At 44.0% G+C, this 15,812-nt stretch overlaps 2 protein-coding genes across 2 annotated transcripts; both read right to left on the bottom strand.

Moving 5' to 3' along the window:
- Positions 1-1,692: 1,692 nt before the first annotated feature.
- LOC109744815 (subtilisin-like protease SBT1.7) lies at positions 1,693-4,178 on the bottom strand. Its single transcript, XM_020303953.4, has one exon. The coding sequence runs from the start codon at positions 4,130-4,132 to the stop codon at positions 1,856-1,858; it is 2,277 nt and encodes a 758-aa protein (XP_020159542.1). The 5' UTR covers positions 4,133-4,178; the 3' UTR covers positions 1,693-1,855.
- A 2,236-nt stretch (positions 4,179-6,414) lies between these two features.
- Positions 6,415-13,234, bottom strand: LOC109744820 (senescence-induced receptor-like serine/threonine-protein kinase; the record flags this gene model as incomplete). Its single annotated transcript, XM_073499068.1, has 12 exons — positions 6,415-7,408; positions 7,972-8,161; positions 8,249-8,317; positions 8,587-8,713; positions 9,033-9,262; positions 9,401-9,552; positions 9,791-9,862; positions 9,948-10,019; positions 10,106-10,177; positions 10,354-10,489; positions 11,740-12,239; positions 12,564-13,234. Coding segments are annotated over 12 exons (2,682 nt in total), but the record flags the coding sequence as incomplete, so codon positions are not given.
- Positions 13,235-15,812: the final 2,578 nt, after the last annotated feature.

Here is a 15,812-nt window from a genome sequence, read left to right as displayed (position 1 = left end):
TCGTACCCCGTCGCTAGCCACCCCTACGCCCCTCAATATGAATATCCGATGTTTTCTCAACAATAGAGGGTGGGTAGGAGGATGATTCTGAAGTGGAGGAGGAGGAGGAGGAGGCCGAGGAGGTCGATAATCCCATGAAGACACAATCAAGCATGAAGAGACCGAGAACACAACTATTGCCAAGAAGAAGATTGCTTTGTGTCAAGCTTGGATGAACGTGACGCTTGATGCATCGGTTGACTCAGATCAATCAAAAGAGAAGTATTGGGGTAGGACGGAAGAGTACCATAGGACCATCGTGGACGTCCCATCAAGGCGCGCTCAAGGCTCTTTTGGGCACTGTCGGGGCACCATCCAAAAGCAATGCAACCAATGATTCGGTTGTATTGATCAAGTCAACCATTCGCCACCGCGTGTGGTGAAAATCTTTATGTGCCTCTGGTCCAAGAGCTATACAAGCAACACAACAAGATTAATGGTGGCAAGGGCTTCATGTTGCACCATTGCTACAAAGAACTTGCCAACAATGAGAAGTGGATTAGGAGAAACTTCAAGGCCACTTCGCAGAGGTCAAGGATTAGCATATCGTTGAAGCAAATGATGAGGAGGATGAAAATCCAAATAAGAGGCCCGATGGTAACAAGATTGCAAGAGAGAGGAAAAAGAGAGGAGCCTTCGGCGGTAACTACAATGAAGAGCTTGTGTCTATGACTGACCAAGAAATCGTTGGTGATCGAACGCAAAGAAGAGAAGGCGGAAAGGTGGAATGAGCTCAAGTCTTTAGAAGACGAGAAATGCAGGCCTAAGTTGGCGGCCGAAGAGAGGAAGTTGAAGGCGGAGGAGCGGAGGCGTGCACTCAAGGAGGAAAGGCTTGTGAGAGAGAAGAAGGCCGAAGAACGTGTTATCATGTTCATGAACCCAATTAGTCGACCGACCCGAATGTTCTATTTAGACATACGACATACAGTACCATTCATTAAATATACTTTTATATTATATTTGTTAGACATTATAGGTGTTGATACTTTCTAATATGATGCTGTTAGCTATTTTCAAATCTGCTTCTTTCCAAGTAGCATTTGTCCCGATAGAATATTTGTTAGACATTTCTTATATCCTGTGGCCCTGTTTGGTTCAGCTTTTATGGACGGATTCCGCCGTCGCGCAACAGAATCTGAACCAAAGGGCGAACCCAACAGAATCCGATTCCAGAAATCCGCTGCCAAAATCTGAACCAAAAGCGGAAGCAGCCCAGGACGGGCTTTCCAAAATCTGATTCCGCTGCCAAAATCTGAAAAAGCTGTATCAGCTGGTTTGCTAAATGACTCACATCTTTTTCACATCAAATTTTCCACAACAAATTTTTTACAGCTGCTTTTAGAAATCCACAACCGAACCAAACAGGGCCACAATACGACGGCAGATGATGCGCGCGCGGAAGCAACACCAGTCTTAGACGTAAGACGTACACGTACAGTACCATCCATGATAGAAGTACATCTCAAGTATTCTAACCTAGCTAAACATGAATGCATCACCAAGGAAATACGCATGGTCAGCCACTGAGAGAGCCATGCAAAATGCAAATGCGGGTCTACGGATTAAAACTATGTAGTATGTATGATTCCATTCCATGAAGTTGGACGATGATCCATACGAAGTTACTGTAGATGCAATTGGACAGGAGAAAAATAACATGATGATTATTCCTTTCTCCTCATCACAAGTTCACCACAATGAAATGCTGATTCTTCTTCTTCTTCGTTACAGATCAACTCTCAAGTATCAAAACATTACACTCTCAGAGTTGAGGCAATCAGACTCACTCTCAGAGTCCCGGCCTACAAGCATGGCATCAGTTGTCCCATTTGAAGGCGACGGGGCTCCTGACCCGGTGCTTCCTGTTCTCCCAGGCGATATGGCCGAAGTCCCACGTGCCGGCCGGCCTCACCTTCGCTCCCGCCTCGCTGCTGAACTGCACGCTGTAGCTCCTCTTCTCCTTCGGCCACCTGAACTCCAGCGTCGCCGGCGTCACGGTCACCTTCACCCCGTCGGGCGCGGCGACCGTCACGTTGTAGCTCTCGGGGCGCGTCGACACCAAGGTCACCGTCCGCGTCAGCGTGCGGACGCGGGTGCGGCCGTCGAACACCACCACGAACGACGGGTAGTTGAGGTTGGCCACGCCGCCGGGGATCGTCCTCGCGCACTTGCTCAGCTCCGGCACGAACATCCGCATCTGCTCCACCGTGTAGTTGAGGGTGCAGAGGAAGTCGACGTAGTCCTGCGTGCCGGCGTCGTACACCAGGCCCGGGTCCATGGCGAGCCGCGGGAGCACGAACCCGGCCCCGGCCGCCAGCGGCGTCGCACCCATGACGGCGGCGCCGACGGCACTGCCGCTGTCCACGATGTCCCTGCCGTTCTTGTCGAGCGGGCCTGCGGTCGTCATCAGCGCCGAACGGATCATGGCCGGCGTCCAGTCGCCGTGCCGCTTCTTGATCAGGGCCGCCACGCCGGCCACGTGCGGGCACGCCATCGACGTCCCCGAGAGAATGTTGTACTCCACTCTCCGCGGGTCCATGTTGGAGCCAGATGGCGAGGCGGCACCAGACCAGGCGGCGAGGATGTTCACTCCCGGCGCGATGACGTCCGGCTTCAGGATCTCGGGGACAATCGGGTTGGGGCCCCGCGAGGAGAAGCCCGCCACCATCGGCGCCCGGTTCTCGCCGGTGACCGTGTTGCAGGTGAAGTTGAAGGACGCCACCGGGTACGCCACGGACGACATGTAATCGGCCAGCTTCTTGACGCCGGTGGAGCTGAGCTGGAGACCGGGAAGGTTGAAGGGTTGGGCCTTCACCGCGTCCCCGAACCGTGTCCTACTATCGGCGGAAATCATCCCGGCACCGCCGGCTCTCTCCACGTCAAAGCCGGCCCAAGCTCCTACACCCTTGGAGCACACCACGACCTTGCCCATGAACTTGTCGGGCGTCAGGTCGCCGTACTTGCCGCAGTCGCTGCTCACTAGCGGGATCGTGCCCGCGCCCTGGGAGAACGGGATGTTGTAGAGGGACTGCCCGGTGAGCACCACCCCGTTCCCGAGCCTGAGTGTCGCCGGGAACACCCGGTCCGTGGTGGCGGCGCCGACGGTCGTCATCCACGGGGCCACGTTGGTTATGCTTGACGCATTCGGGCCGTAGTTGCCGCCCGACATGACGACGAAGACGCCTCTGCGCTCAGCGCCGAACGTGGCGACGGTGACGAGGTCGTCGTAGAAGGCTTCCACGGGCCCTCCGATGGACATGGAGATGAGGTCCACGCCGTCGCTCACCGCGGCATCGACCGCCGCGGTAATGGCCGACAAGGAGCATCCGCCCCGGATGCACGCCTTGTACATGGCGATCCTCGCCATGCGCGCCACGCCGCTCGCTCTACCGCCCGCGAACTTGAAGAGATCGGCCGAGGGAACCTCGGAGCCTGCAGCCGTTGACGCCACGTGCGTTCCGTGCCCATCGATGTCCCTCGGACTCGAATCGGTGAAGGACTTGGCGCCGACGAGCTTGTTGTTGCACAAGCTGGCGTTGAATCCCGGGGCGTCCACGCACTTGCCCCTCCAGGTGGACCTGACGGGGCCGAGCCCGGTGTCGCTGAAGCTGGCGCGCTCCGGCCAGATGCCAGTGTCTACGAAGCCGATGATGACGCCGTCGCCGAACTCGGCGTCCGGCCACGCGCCGAAGTCGTCGTGGAGGCCCATGAACCACGGCGACCTCGTGGTCTGGGTGTGGTACAGCCTGTCCTTGTACACGCGGGACACGCCGGGGACGGTCGCCATGCGCTGGGCCTCGCCGTCGGTGAGACGAGCCGCAAAACCGTGCATGACGGTGCCGTAGGTGTACTGGATGCGGCTGGAGTTCTTGCCCACCATGGACGCGTACCAGTGCTCGAGGGTGTCGAACTTGGACGGCTTGGCGAGGTGGTTGGTGAGGACGATGTAGGTGTTCGAGCTGGAAGGAAGAGCCGGCTTGTGCTCCTCGGCAATGGCGTTCTTGGCCTTCGGGGTGACGGAGGAGTGTGTGGACTGGACAAGGAGGAGAACTAGGAGTGAGCAGCGCAAGAGGATGGAGACCATGGAAGCCATTGTTGTTGGATTATGTGTGGAGTGAGCAGCGCAAGAGGATGGAGACCATGGAAGCCATTGTTGGGTTTTATAGAGCTTGAGCAGCCGAGCGTGACGCTACCGGACAAGGCATGCACGCGTGTTCAGATCAGCAAGAAAATGCATCGCCAAGAGAAAAATATTTGCATCATCAAATTTTATCTTAATTTTGAAGCTTGCATTACCATGTCTACCCTAAATATATCATCATGCATGCATGGTGGCTCAGCTACAGCTATTGGATGGTCCTAGATGTGGATTTCTTCCAGACTAAACCTTAGCTAGTGGAAGGCAAATGCAGCCTCGAAACAAGAATTATTGAGCTTTGTTTTGTACCAAGTATTCGTGATGAACAGCCTTCCAAACCAAACAAGGAAGGATTGAAACGGCCTCCACTTGCCTTGTCTCGCATGCAAGAGCACATGGCTTTCAGTTTACATTCTAGCTTTGTGCACCTAGGGATGAAACAAACTGCCTAATCTGTCACACAATCGCATATGCGGGCAGGCAAGGCTATTTTCAGTCCCTGTGCAGCCCTGGTGAAGTTTAGGATGAAATGAGACCAGTGATCGCTGCTTGATGAAATCTTGTCAAGTATGCTTGTAACTTAGGTCCTGGTAGACATGTTTGGTTGGGAAATCCCCATGACCCAGCTCGTGTACCTATGAACATTGTTACGAATCAATAAAGTGGTGTGAGTTCTAAAAAAAAAAGATTGATCGCTAGTTTTTTAGTGATTAAAAAAAACTGATTGCTCAATGATGTCCTCTCGCTAGCCTCTTGTCGTCCCCAGCCTGAACCGCCGCCGACCGCCCCCGATTACTAATCCTTTCCATCTGGTCTGCAGATCCAATTTGTAAGTGACAGAAAAAATAATTTATCCATCTTATTAATCTGAAGGAGTGAGATTTGACATCTTAAATTCCTATTCTCCTTTTTCTCTAAAAATTCCTATTCTCCTATTATTTTAGGGTTTGTTTGACATGTGGATTTTTCTTAAAATTACTTGAAGGTCTAGATGGATAATCACATGGATTACACAATCTAGATTAGTGCCTCAAGTCACACCCCAATCACAACGTCAAGTAAGCTAGCAAAATAAAGAGGTACCTATTTTTGTAATCAGAGGTTTTTTTTTGTTATGATACATTGGCTACTATGGTTTCTTATTTATGTGAGGTTACTAAAAATATTGTAGACATGTTAGTTAATAAAAATTACACATTCTAGCCATATATTATTGCTACTTTATTTTGAGAGGATATATTAGTTATACTTGTTCGTGTTGACCCCGATGACCTGTTTTCCTGGCTTCGCCCTTGACCCGGGCCCTCTGGACTATTCGCAACAAAATTTGTACCGAAGGATTGTTCCCTTCTTGCCCAGCTAATTACATTTTTGAATGGTGCCTTTTTTTTTGCAGCAACGGTGTCCTCTAACGAAGAGGAAGGACAATGACGCGGCGAGAATGTCTTGCTCAAGAAAGCAGTTTCATGCTTACCATAGGAAAAAGCTCATTCGTAATTGCGGCGCTTACGGACTCATGACCCTCTTGAATCTTGATGTACTCTATAAGTAGTCCGTAGCTCATTTGTAATTTCATTGCTTACCTTATGAGTATGCTGTGTTGACTTTAATTTAAAGCCGAATGCTTCTTATGTCTGTTTTCTAAAATATGAAGCAATTTCATGTTACCATCAATTCTGATATATCACTGTAACAAAAAAATTTAATCTTTGAAATTTTGAATAGACACTCCTTAAATCTTCAAATCCTGGGCCCTTACATGATTTTTTTTCGCTGCTCATGTCAAAACATATTTCATCATTAAATTTTACAAACATTCAATATACATCCCTTTGCACATGTGTATTCTTTTCAATTTTTTGAAATTTAAAGAGTTAAATTCTGATTTTTTTAAAAATGGAGCCATTTCCGAGGAAACACCGGATATATACCCGACATTTTCTCCGTAACATTCACGCGCAGTCCGCGCCAGCAACAGAAAAAAAAAACGCTTCTCTCGCTCCCCTTGGGCGTTGACTTGCGAGTCGCCAGCGTGAGCGGTGCGCGCCCCGCGGCGGCGCGGCCCACGCCCTACACAGCCTCGGGTGGCCATGTTCTCCCATCTGGTGCTTGTGGCAAGGCTTCGAGTTCCTGCCACAGTTTGCAGTAGCGTATCCTTGTCGAGGTAACTAGGTTACACCGCAACCTGATTCATCGAATGCTTCAAATTTTGATCCATATCCATGTGTTGCAGTTGTATGTTCCAGCATGGTTTCGCTATGCATTGCTACGCACCAGATGGTCTAACTCGGGCTCAATCGAATTCCTGGCGTTTTTAGCTGTAAAATAGCGAATTGCAGGTTCGAATCGTTTGTGCTTGTTCGTATTAGCAACTGAGAATTCATCATGTTTCGTCTTGTTTTTTTTTTTTCATTTAACATTGGACGAGCTTTCATTTGCTTTTAGATGCTCCTGAACAGAACTTTGGTATGTATGCAACAGGATATTCTGTTGCAGAGAAGTGACAGAAAATATAGATCCAGGTAATTTTTTCAGCTTTACATATTGCTCCGGTTTGCAGAAGAACTTCCACATTTGGAAGTGGCAATTCCGATACCCTGTTATAGTCTTTTTCAGGCAGTCTTTCTGATTGATCTTTGAAATACTCTTAAGACATCACCTACGAAGCTAAAGTTTCAGACATTGCATAGTTCTATGGGATACAGGATGCATGATATGTTATACGTCACAGATACATCTCTTAAGTTGTGCATACATATCAATGACTCCATTAGACAGGCGTACAGGTCCATGGATAGACTAATATTTAAAGAGTAATTTCAGAATGGATGACTTAGGCTTCATCTTCCAGATGCTACCCAGCTGATTGACAGGTCGGCATTAGAACCGACTTGGCTAATGGTGCTTGCACTTGCACGTGCTTCTTCCAGTTCTAGGGCGTCCTTTAGATGAGAGACCACCATACTCATTGTTGGCCTCTCACTAGATGACTCTCTTGTGCAAAGCAGTGCCATGTCCACAACCTTCCAAATGGAACTGAAGTCATACTGACGGTGTAGTCGTGGATCAACTATTGTCTCAATGTTGCCCATGATAACCTTCTCCTTTACACGCTGCACGATATGCACATGGGTCGGTAAGATTGGAGGTTCACCCGTGACAATCTCTAGTAAAACCACTCCAAAGCTGAAGACATCACTACTTGTGGTGAGCCTGCCGCTAACACAGTACCTAGATAAGAGCAGTTGAACAAAAGTACCTGGTTAGTTGGTTTCGTCAAAGCTATTTGAATTTTATGCAATTAAGTACAAAATGAAGCAATGCACACACGGGCCAACAATGCCTGATTATCAGGATTCATATATCACCACCCTTTGTTGTGCAGGTGCAATCTAGTTCTGCTTTGGGCACCAAATCTGCATGATGTTTTATTTTTATTTTACGATGTAGCATGCATGGTTTATTTTTCCATTTAATGTACTGTTTGTTGGATTTTCCACATTTTTGTTACTCGTAATATTCAATGAGTTTGAACCTAGAATTTTTTTACACAGCTACAGTAAATTGTGAGGCGGAACTAGAATTTCTGGTGGGAACTTCAATATTAATTTGGTGTCTAAATCAAAGACGCTTGCATGTGCATGAGTTCATTACAAAGGTCTGATTGCCTACCATGAGGCCTTTATTTAATTAATATAGCATCATTCAATACACATTTTTTCTGACAGTGAAGTGTTTTTTTACTTCCTAATAACTTTATACATGATTATAAGAGAATAGGTAAGAAAACAAACTCTGGATCGATGTAGCCTAGAGTTCCTGCAGCTGTCACAGATATGTGACTTTGTGCCAGATTGATGTATGACTTGGACAATCCAAAATCTGAGATCTTGGCAACCATGTCATGTCCTAGAAGAATGTTGTGGGACTTCAAGTCTCTATGAATTATTGGTAACACACATCCCGTGTGCAAGTAGTCCAAACCTATGTAAAAAGCACACATTATCATATATTTCTTTGTGCATTTAACTAGCAAAAATCAAGAAATTTAGTGTTTTCCCCAAAGTATACCTTGGGCAGCTTCAAGTGCAATCTGTGCTCGATCACGCCATCCCAGTGTCTGAACAATTGCCTTTCTGCCTGAAGCACCACAATTGAAGTTGTAAAAGCTAACAATTTGTCAGGTTGCAACCACAAAGTGATTGGCATCATCATCTCCACAACAAACATGATTATTGTGATACAAGATGCATTTAATGAAGACTTAAAATCATGTAAAAAGTTTTGTACATTGCATGATTTCTAAAGAACAACGAAACATAATACTACTAATTATGGTGTTTTCTTCAGGAAAGGCATTTCACAAGGAAGTCCGGCATTATAAATTTTGGAGTTTTCAAATTACGAACCTCTTAAGTTATCATAAAGACTTCCATTGGGCATGTACTCATAAATTAGAGATAGATGGTCCTTCTCAGTGCAGTAGCCGACGAGCAAAACGAGATACCTATGGTGCACGGTTGTTAAGCTCCCAACCTACAAAGTAAAATCAAACTAATATAGAGTTTGAGACCCTTCAAAAGTGTTTGTAGTTCTGAAGTCAGTTTCAAAAATATATTCGTATGAAATTGATGGAATCGTTGTCCCTTTGACCTTACGACATTGGGTATGCATTTGTTAATTCTATCTGTCATTTAACTTACCTAATGATCTACAAACTACCCCTAATGTCACAGATCTTTTCAGTATACTAAGAATAACATGAAAATTCCTTGGAAAATTAAACATATATTTTGCACAAGAATGCATGCTTATCTAACTTGTGTGTCATACTCTATAGATTCAAATTAAATACCTCTGCTAAAAACTCTTCCATCCCTTTTCCTGTTGCTGATGTTGGAGAATGCATCTTCACAGCAACTTGAGTACCATCTTTTAATTCACCATGGAAGACAGGCCCATAACCTCCTTCACCAATGCATGTGGAGAAATTATTTGTTATTGCAACCAACTCCGCATATGTGAATTCACGGCTGTCGGATGTGTGTACGTGACCTTTATAGTCTTCATGACTTTTTGGACATGGTAGATTAGCACATCCCGGTAGCACACTTGGAACTGTATCATGATAAATCATGTGTTGCAGCAAAGGATTTTTTTGTTGACATAATTAGAACTCCTATCTTGAAATAAACCAATTTTGTAGGAATTAACAGGAGATATATCTACCTTGCTTTCTGCAGAAACAAAACACTGTCAATGTACATGCCAACAATGCCACTATCACCACTGGTACTGCTACGACAATTTTGAGGAGTACGCTTTTCTTCTCTGGCGATTTTCCATTGCATGGATCTCCATTCATGGCGTCATACCTAAAATTACAGAGAATTTTGCTCTAATGAATTGGATGAACACATATATGGATATTCCGGAGGGGCAGCTTACTAGACATCAGAGTCTAAAAGTAAACACTTAATATGTTGACTTTTGTTTCACCCCAAATCTGTAGATGTTGCATTCCAATTCTTACAAGTTGATCTCAAGGAAGTCTGCTTCAAAATTGTATCAGCATCTATGCAGCAAAGTTAAAGAGCAGGAAGAGGTCCAAACCTTAAAGTAAGTGAACCTGCCATGCATAAAGCTTCAGGAAATGGACTATCAAGATGATTCCCCGATAAATCACTGCAGAAGAAAAAAGACAACAAATCATCCCCAATCAATCTGTATGAGTTCCTTGTTTCATAAACAGCCAAAGGGTAGAACTTACAGGACACGAAGGGACGATAAGTTTGTTAAAGAATCAGGCACTGCTCCATATAAATTATTGAATGACAAATTCCTGAAATAGATTTTGGAAACATACCACTAACTAACAGAATTTTGAGTTATTAACTTAGCAATGATTTTGTTGCAAGTTATACTCACAGGTGTTGGAGTGATTTCAAAAGAGAAAATTGTTCAGATATCACACCTTGCAAACCACTGTTGGACATGTCCCTGAAAAAAATGATGTACTCTGTTAGTGTTACTATCTCGGAGAAATAATGTGTTGGATGATTTGGAGTTAGGGTTTAAATCTGGATAATCTCACACACTTAGAAGTTAGAACCAATATTCAGTGCCAGTTTACAAAAATTGAAAATTGTATGAAAAAAAATTAACCATAGACTTACAAAGTTTTAACTCTTGATGTGACTCCATCACTTTTACATGTCAATCCAATCCATGTATATTTTTCGGGTAAACATGGGTCGCCCATCCAGTTCTTCTCAACTTGGTACTCAGTTTTGATATTCATCATTGCTTCAACTAAGTAGAATAAAAATGGCATAGAAAAAAGCATGACATTAGCACGTACTAGTACAGTAATATAAGTTGACAACCCTATTAATTTTTAAACTGAGGAAAACCCTATTAATTTGCAATGCAAATGCGTGAATATTTTAACGTGGTATTCGTATGTGAATTATCTGTGATGTTTCTCCTTTTATTCTATGGAATATACATGATATGTGTGAAGTATTAGCAGTATATATAAGTTTTGTATGCAGTATGCACGAAATGCAGTGGAATAGTTGTAAAATTTTAGAAGTGCATTTGCATATTTACATATGGTGCTGGTTGTAACCCCTTGAAAGAAGGACTAGAGGGTCCTGATTAAAGTAATTGATAAACATGGAAACTGCTAGCGGCAATTACTTATCCTGAGTAGGGAGGCATGCCCCCATCCTACCAAATAGTAACTGAATTTTTTTAATGAAGACATGAAGTACATTTAGTTTTATGCGCACCTAATTAGGATGAAAAATCATTTGCAATGAAGAGAAATAAGTAGTTCAAGAAGCTGAATGCTGGAGATGTATTTTGTGCACAAGTGCAAAGATATTGGTTTAAATATCAAATCAGCATTAAAATTCTGAAAATTACTAGCCTTATACATTTGGTGTTTCAAGTTTTAGTTTGTTCTACATTAAGAGTAGAAAAGGTAAGAACATTCTGACAAGTGATAAATAAAAAGGAAAGGAAAAATAAATAAAAGGTAGATGTTTTCTGAATAAACTTGTCTTCTGACATACTGTTAGTTTGAATTTTAATTTTAATTTGAAAGCATGACACCACACATCATGAACTAAATCTAGAACTTATTTATAAGGAAATAAGTGTTGATCTGATACCTAGCCAAATTTTTTTTTTTTGCATTGTGCCCAAAATTGACTTTCGTACCTGCCATGTTGATGTTTGCAGAAATGGCTTTGTATCTTAACTTTTGCGAGTGCACAAAGAATTACCTGTTATTCTTTTCAGCAATCTTTGGGATGATGTGAAGTGTATTATTCGTAATGGTGGGAACATGCGCTAGCGCTATGGTGAACCAGACATTTTCCTAAATCTATTTTACCTTTTTTTCAGGGTAAGAGTTCTTAGCTGTTTCTCTTTACATATTTGTGTTTATCATTTCGCTTCCCATGCTTGAAAAATGGAAAACTGAGACTTCACAATTATGCGGTGAACTCTTCTCCATTGGCTGGAAACTTTGGGAGATCGAGATGTATACATACCATCTTGTGTATCGGTTGCAGTATCATCATGCTGGATGAGGTAGTTTATCTCGTATGCATTTAGCATGGGAGGCAGCACAGAGGTGTTGGTAGCGATGATGCGGACATTGTAGAAACCACTGTTATCTGTGAATGGAGCTGTGGCATTTGAATAGTCTGAAAAGAGATAGTTTGGTGTGATCGACAGATTATTTGGCACCCACAGGTAGCCATTGTAGTATACATCAAATGCCCGCAGCCGTTGCTCCTGGAAATCGGTATAATACATGTTGAGGTAGTACCCAGGCAGTACCATGGCCGGCCAGCCAGAAGGAACTTCCCATGACAAGTTGAGAGGGGTGGAGGTGGTAGGCGAGGTGACGGCAGTTTGGAGCACTCTAACTGGCACCTCGAATGGATCGGTTGAATATCGTTTAATTTCACTTGTTGTAGATAGATTCAGCCACCCTGAGGTACCTTGTGATGGCCACCACAAACGATCGTAGGGATCATCCGGATACCTGCAGAAGTAAAACCGAGTTCATGTTTATGTACATTATTATGCTTTCACAACATCTGAAATAGCAAACTGTGCTCCCTCCGATCCATATCAATTGTCGTTGCAAAGTTTAAATTGTCACTGATTTAGTATAAAGTTTAATGTTTAGTACTCCCTCTGTATTTACAGGTACGAGTATTGTTCAATGTTTAGTACTCCATCCGTCTCAAAATAAAATAAGTGACTCAACTTTGTACTAACTTTGAGTCACTTATTTTGGGGCGGAGGGAGTAGTATATAGTAGTACTTGCTAGGAAAATATGTCAGTCTCTGAACTTAATATTACCTAACTAGGCTGCTTGCGCCAAGACTGTGCCGTTCCTGGAGCGCGATGGACTGATTGTGCATGGCTGCTGGGTACAATGAGCTCTTCATCTTCCTCATCTCCATTGATGACAGGAAGGGAGTCCCCCTGCCAATGTCTATTAAGCAAACTGATACTGAGCTCACCGCAGCTACAATGATGGCCTCAGCAACGTAAATCGTAGTCGAGCTGTTGACGTAGATCCGGTCCCAGAAATGGAGCCCCATGTAGACATCAAACACCAGTGGCGACCTGATGAGATCACGCTCCTTGCCATCATAGTTCCCGTGCATGAACGTTGCTCTCACGAGGTACTTGAGGCCTGCCGTGGCAGGAGACAAGGTGTAGCAGTTCCGGCCTCCATTGGGGAAGCTTCTGAGGTTCAAACTTGACCTGAGCAGTTCATGCGCATTGTATTCTGCAGAGATATTGTGGTTCTCTCCTGTGTCTATGTACCCATCATCTGAAGTATAGTTGAGACCTATTTTCTCGTCCAGGTAGCTGGATCCGTCTGGAAGCCCACAATCTATGTTGATGAATCCTTCACCTGCACGGATGGGGAAACATGTTAGGTAAAAATCAATGGAACGCGGGTGGAGCAAGAAATGGATCAAATCTCGGGCTGTAGTGAGCTGAGCCCAGTTTCCTTTTGATTATTTTTGTACTTTCTCAGGAGGCTCTCTGGTGAACTTTTCATTTTTCTAACTTCTGTAAAAAATTCTTTCGAATACGTACGCTGTGAATTGCTAGAAGTCGATAAATGAATTAGACTCTGATTTATTGAGCTGAATATATCTCACAATTTCTGACATAAAGGCCTGACATGAGATTGTAATGGTTATCAATTTAGTGTTGAATTAAACAGCGTACGTATGCCAGAGGGAGATAGTGTGCTTCAGGATGGAGTCCATGGCAATGCAGTTATAGGGAGGTCTTGTCGGACCAAGTGGTTCTGTCCCAGGCGCCGACTAGATTGTTTTCATTCGAGAGAAGATTCAGACCCAGTTGTGATCTTTCATCTCTGTTAGGGGTCCTCTCATGGACTCAAGTGTAATTTTCCATTATATCGGGTCAAGTTTGTAATTTGTACTGCCCATCGCTTTGATCTAGACCTGACCATACCTTGGGGCGGGTCGGGCTTAACAAAGCAGTGGGCGGTACAAGTGTGGGGGCACCGAGTCCCTTGTGCGTGCTTTTATTTTTGGCTTTCGATTTTCAAACCTTTATATCTTTTAAACTTTTAAACTTTTAAAGATAAAGTCCAAATTAAGTTCTATTTGCATATTCGTGTTTATTGTGATGAGGGCTTTCAAATAAAATCCATTTGAATATGTTTTGATGAATTTTGAAAATAAATGTTAAGTTTCAACTCTTAAAACTTAGTACGAGCGAAAATCATGATTTTTGTGGCTACGGCCGACAAAAAAGTACCTTAAAATTTTATCTATGAAACTTAGTAAAAATGAGCGAGAAAATCACAAGTTTCAGTTGAAACTCATAAGTTTTAACTTATTATACTCTCGTGAGGGATCCAACTACTTCACGAATTGCGAGGCAATTGAGCGGCCGGGCAGAGCTTGGAAGGTCCGTGAGCGATCGTGAGCGATCCGCAAGTCCCGATTTTGACCAAGTCAACAATTTCTCAAAACTCTCATTCAATTCTTTTATACTATAAACTATGCTTCCTAATGTTTAAGTCCTCATAATTAATTGAGATCTTCAGTTTAGAACTTGGTCACTTGATTTGGACCAGATCAATAATTTCTCAAGGAGCTCTCACATTTAATTATTTTAATTCACCATATTCCCTAATTTTGAAGCTCTTTTATTTAATTGAGATATTTGATTGGTCTACGATTTTGATCGGCCCATGATTTTTAAAATCAATCAACACCAACTGGCTAGAAAAACATATCGACCCGGTGCACCTTCTTACCACCTAGAAAAAAGAAGCGCCACCACGTGATGATACTGTAGCACCAATATAGTACATGTAGCCACCGATGCAGAAATTTACCCACAAAAGTATGAGTTGATTAGCGCATAACATATAATTACACCATGAAAGGCCCACAAATAACCGCATTACAAATAAAAATAGAACACGTCTTCCCCATCCGCCAAACTAATTATTTCACCAGTTCCAAAATACAAGGGGTATTAATTCTTTGGAAAGACAAATTTCTTTAACTTTAAGCAACTTTAGAGCCAAAAATATCGACATCCACAATATTAAGCCAAAAAATCATGAAAATTCATTTCATGATGAATCTAGTAACACCAATTTGATATATTTCTTCATAGATTTGATCAAACTTAAAGAGATTGGACTTTTAAAAAAAGTAATACATCTTATATTTCACAACAAAATGAGTATTTTTTTAATAATCTCAATAATACCAACGACGCAGCAAAGGGCGCCCAACCCTTCTAGTACTATAGTAACCACGAAAAATTAATTAATCTTGGACTTGGCAAGGAAAAAAAACCTTCATACTGAGAGCAAAGCCGTGGACGTACCTAAGGAATCATCATCGGAGTGCACATGTACATGTAGTAGACTCGCAGCAAGAAAGATCAAGCAGGGTATCGTGCAACCCATCGATTTATTCAAACCCATCCTTTGCCCCCGGGGCCAGCCAGAGGGATGCAATGCAGCTAGCAATGGGGTATCGACCATAGTTATATACATATATAAGCAAGACGCCTTCAGATAGGACGGCCGAGAGAGCCTAACTGGCTAGCTGCGCAGGGTTGTCAAAGTCCGTGGTCGCGATCGACAGTGATAGTAGCCTGATCACTTCCAGATTATAACATGACGGTTGATCCCGTCCAAGTCTATACCCAGTACTACTACAAGGGCGTCTTGGCGTGCAAACCGGGCGAGATGTTCAGTCCACCCATCCACCGCCGAACCCAGGCTACAAACGGTCAGCTGCCAGGTGTTTTGCACACTTGCACCGGAAGGACGCAAAATACCCGAGACTTTGACTTGGACTTACAGGTATACCCCGGATTTCCTGGTGCTGAGGCAACTCCAACGCAAACTCTTAAAACGGACTAAGGTACCCGCGGACACGTTTTCGATATGATGGGGGAGGAAGTCATCCAAATCTATCCTTAGGCCAACTCCACCTCGCGACCCCATTTTATCCGGCCCCGTCCGTTTGGAGTAAAACGGACAAACGAGGCGGCCCAGCGCGCGACGGCCCGGGCCCATCTGGTCTGTTT

Source organism: Aegilops tauschii, chromosome 5 (assembly GCF_002575655.3).
Source record: "Aegilops tauschii subsp. strangulata cultivar AL8/78 chromosome 5, Aet v6.0, whole genome shotgun sequence".
Classification (NCBI taxonomy): domain Eukaryota; kingdom Viridiplantae; phylum Streptophyta; class Magnoliopsida; order Poales; family Poaceae; genus Aegilops; species Aegilops tauschii.
The sequence above is the reverse complement of the archived record's forward strand: the minus strand, read 5'-3'. Positions and strand labels throughout refer to the sequence as shown.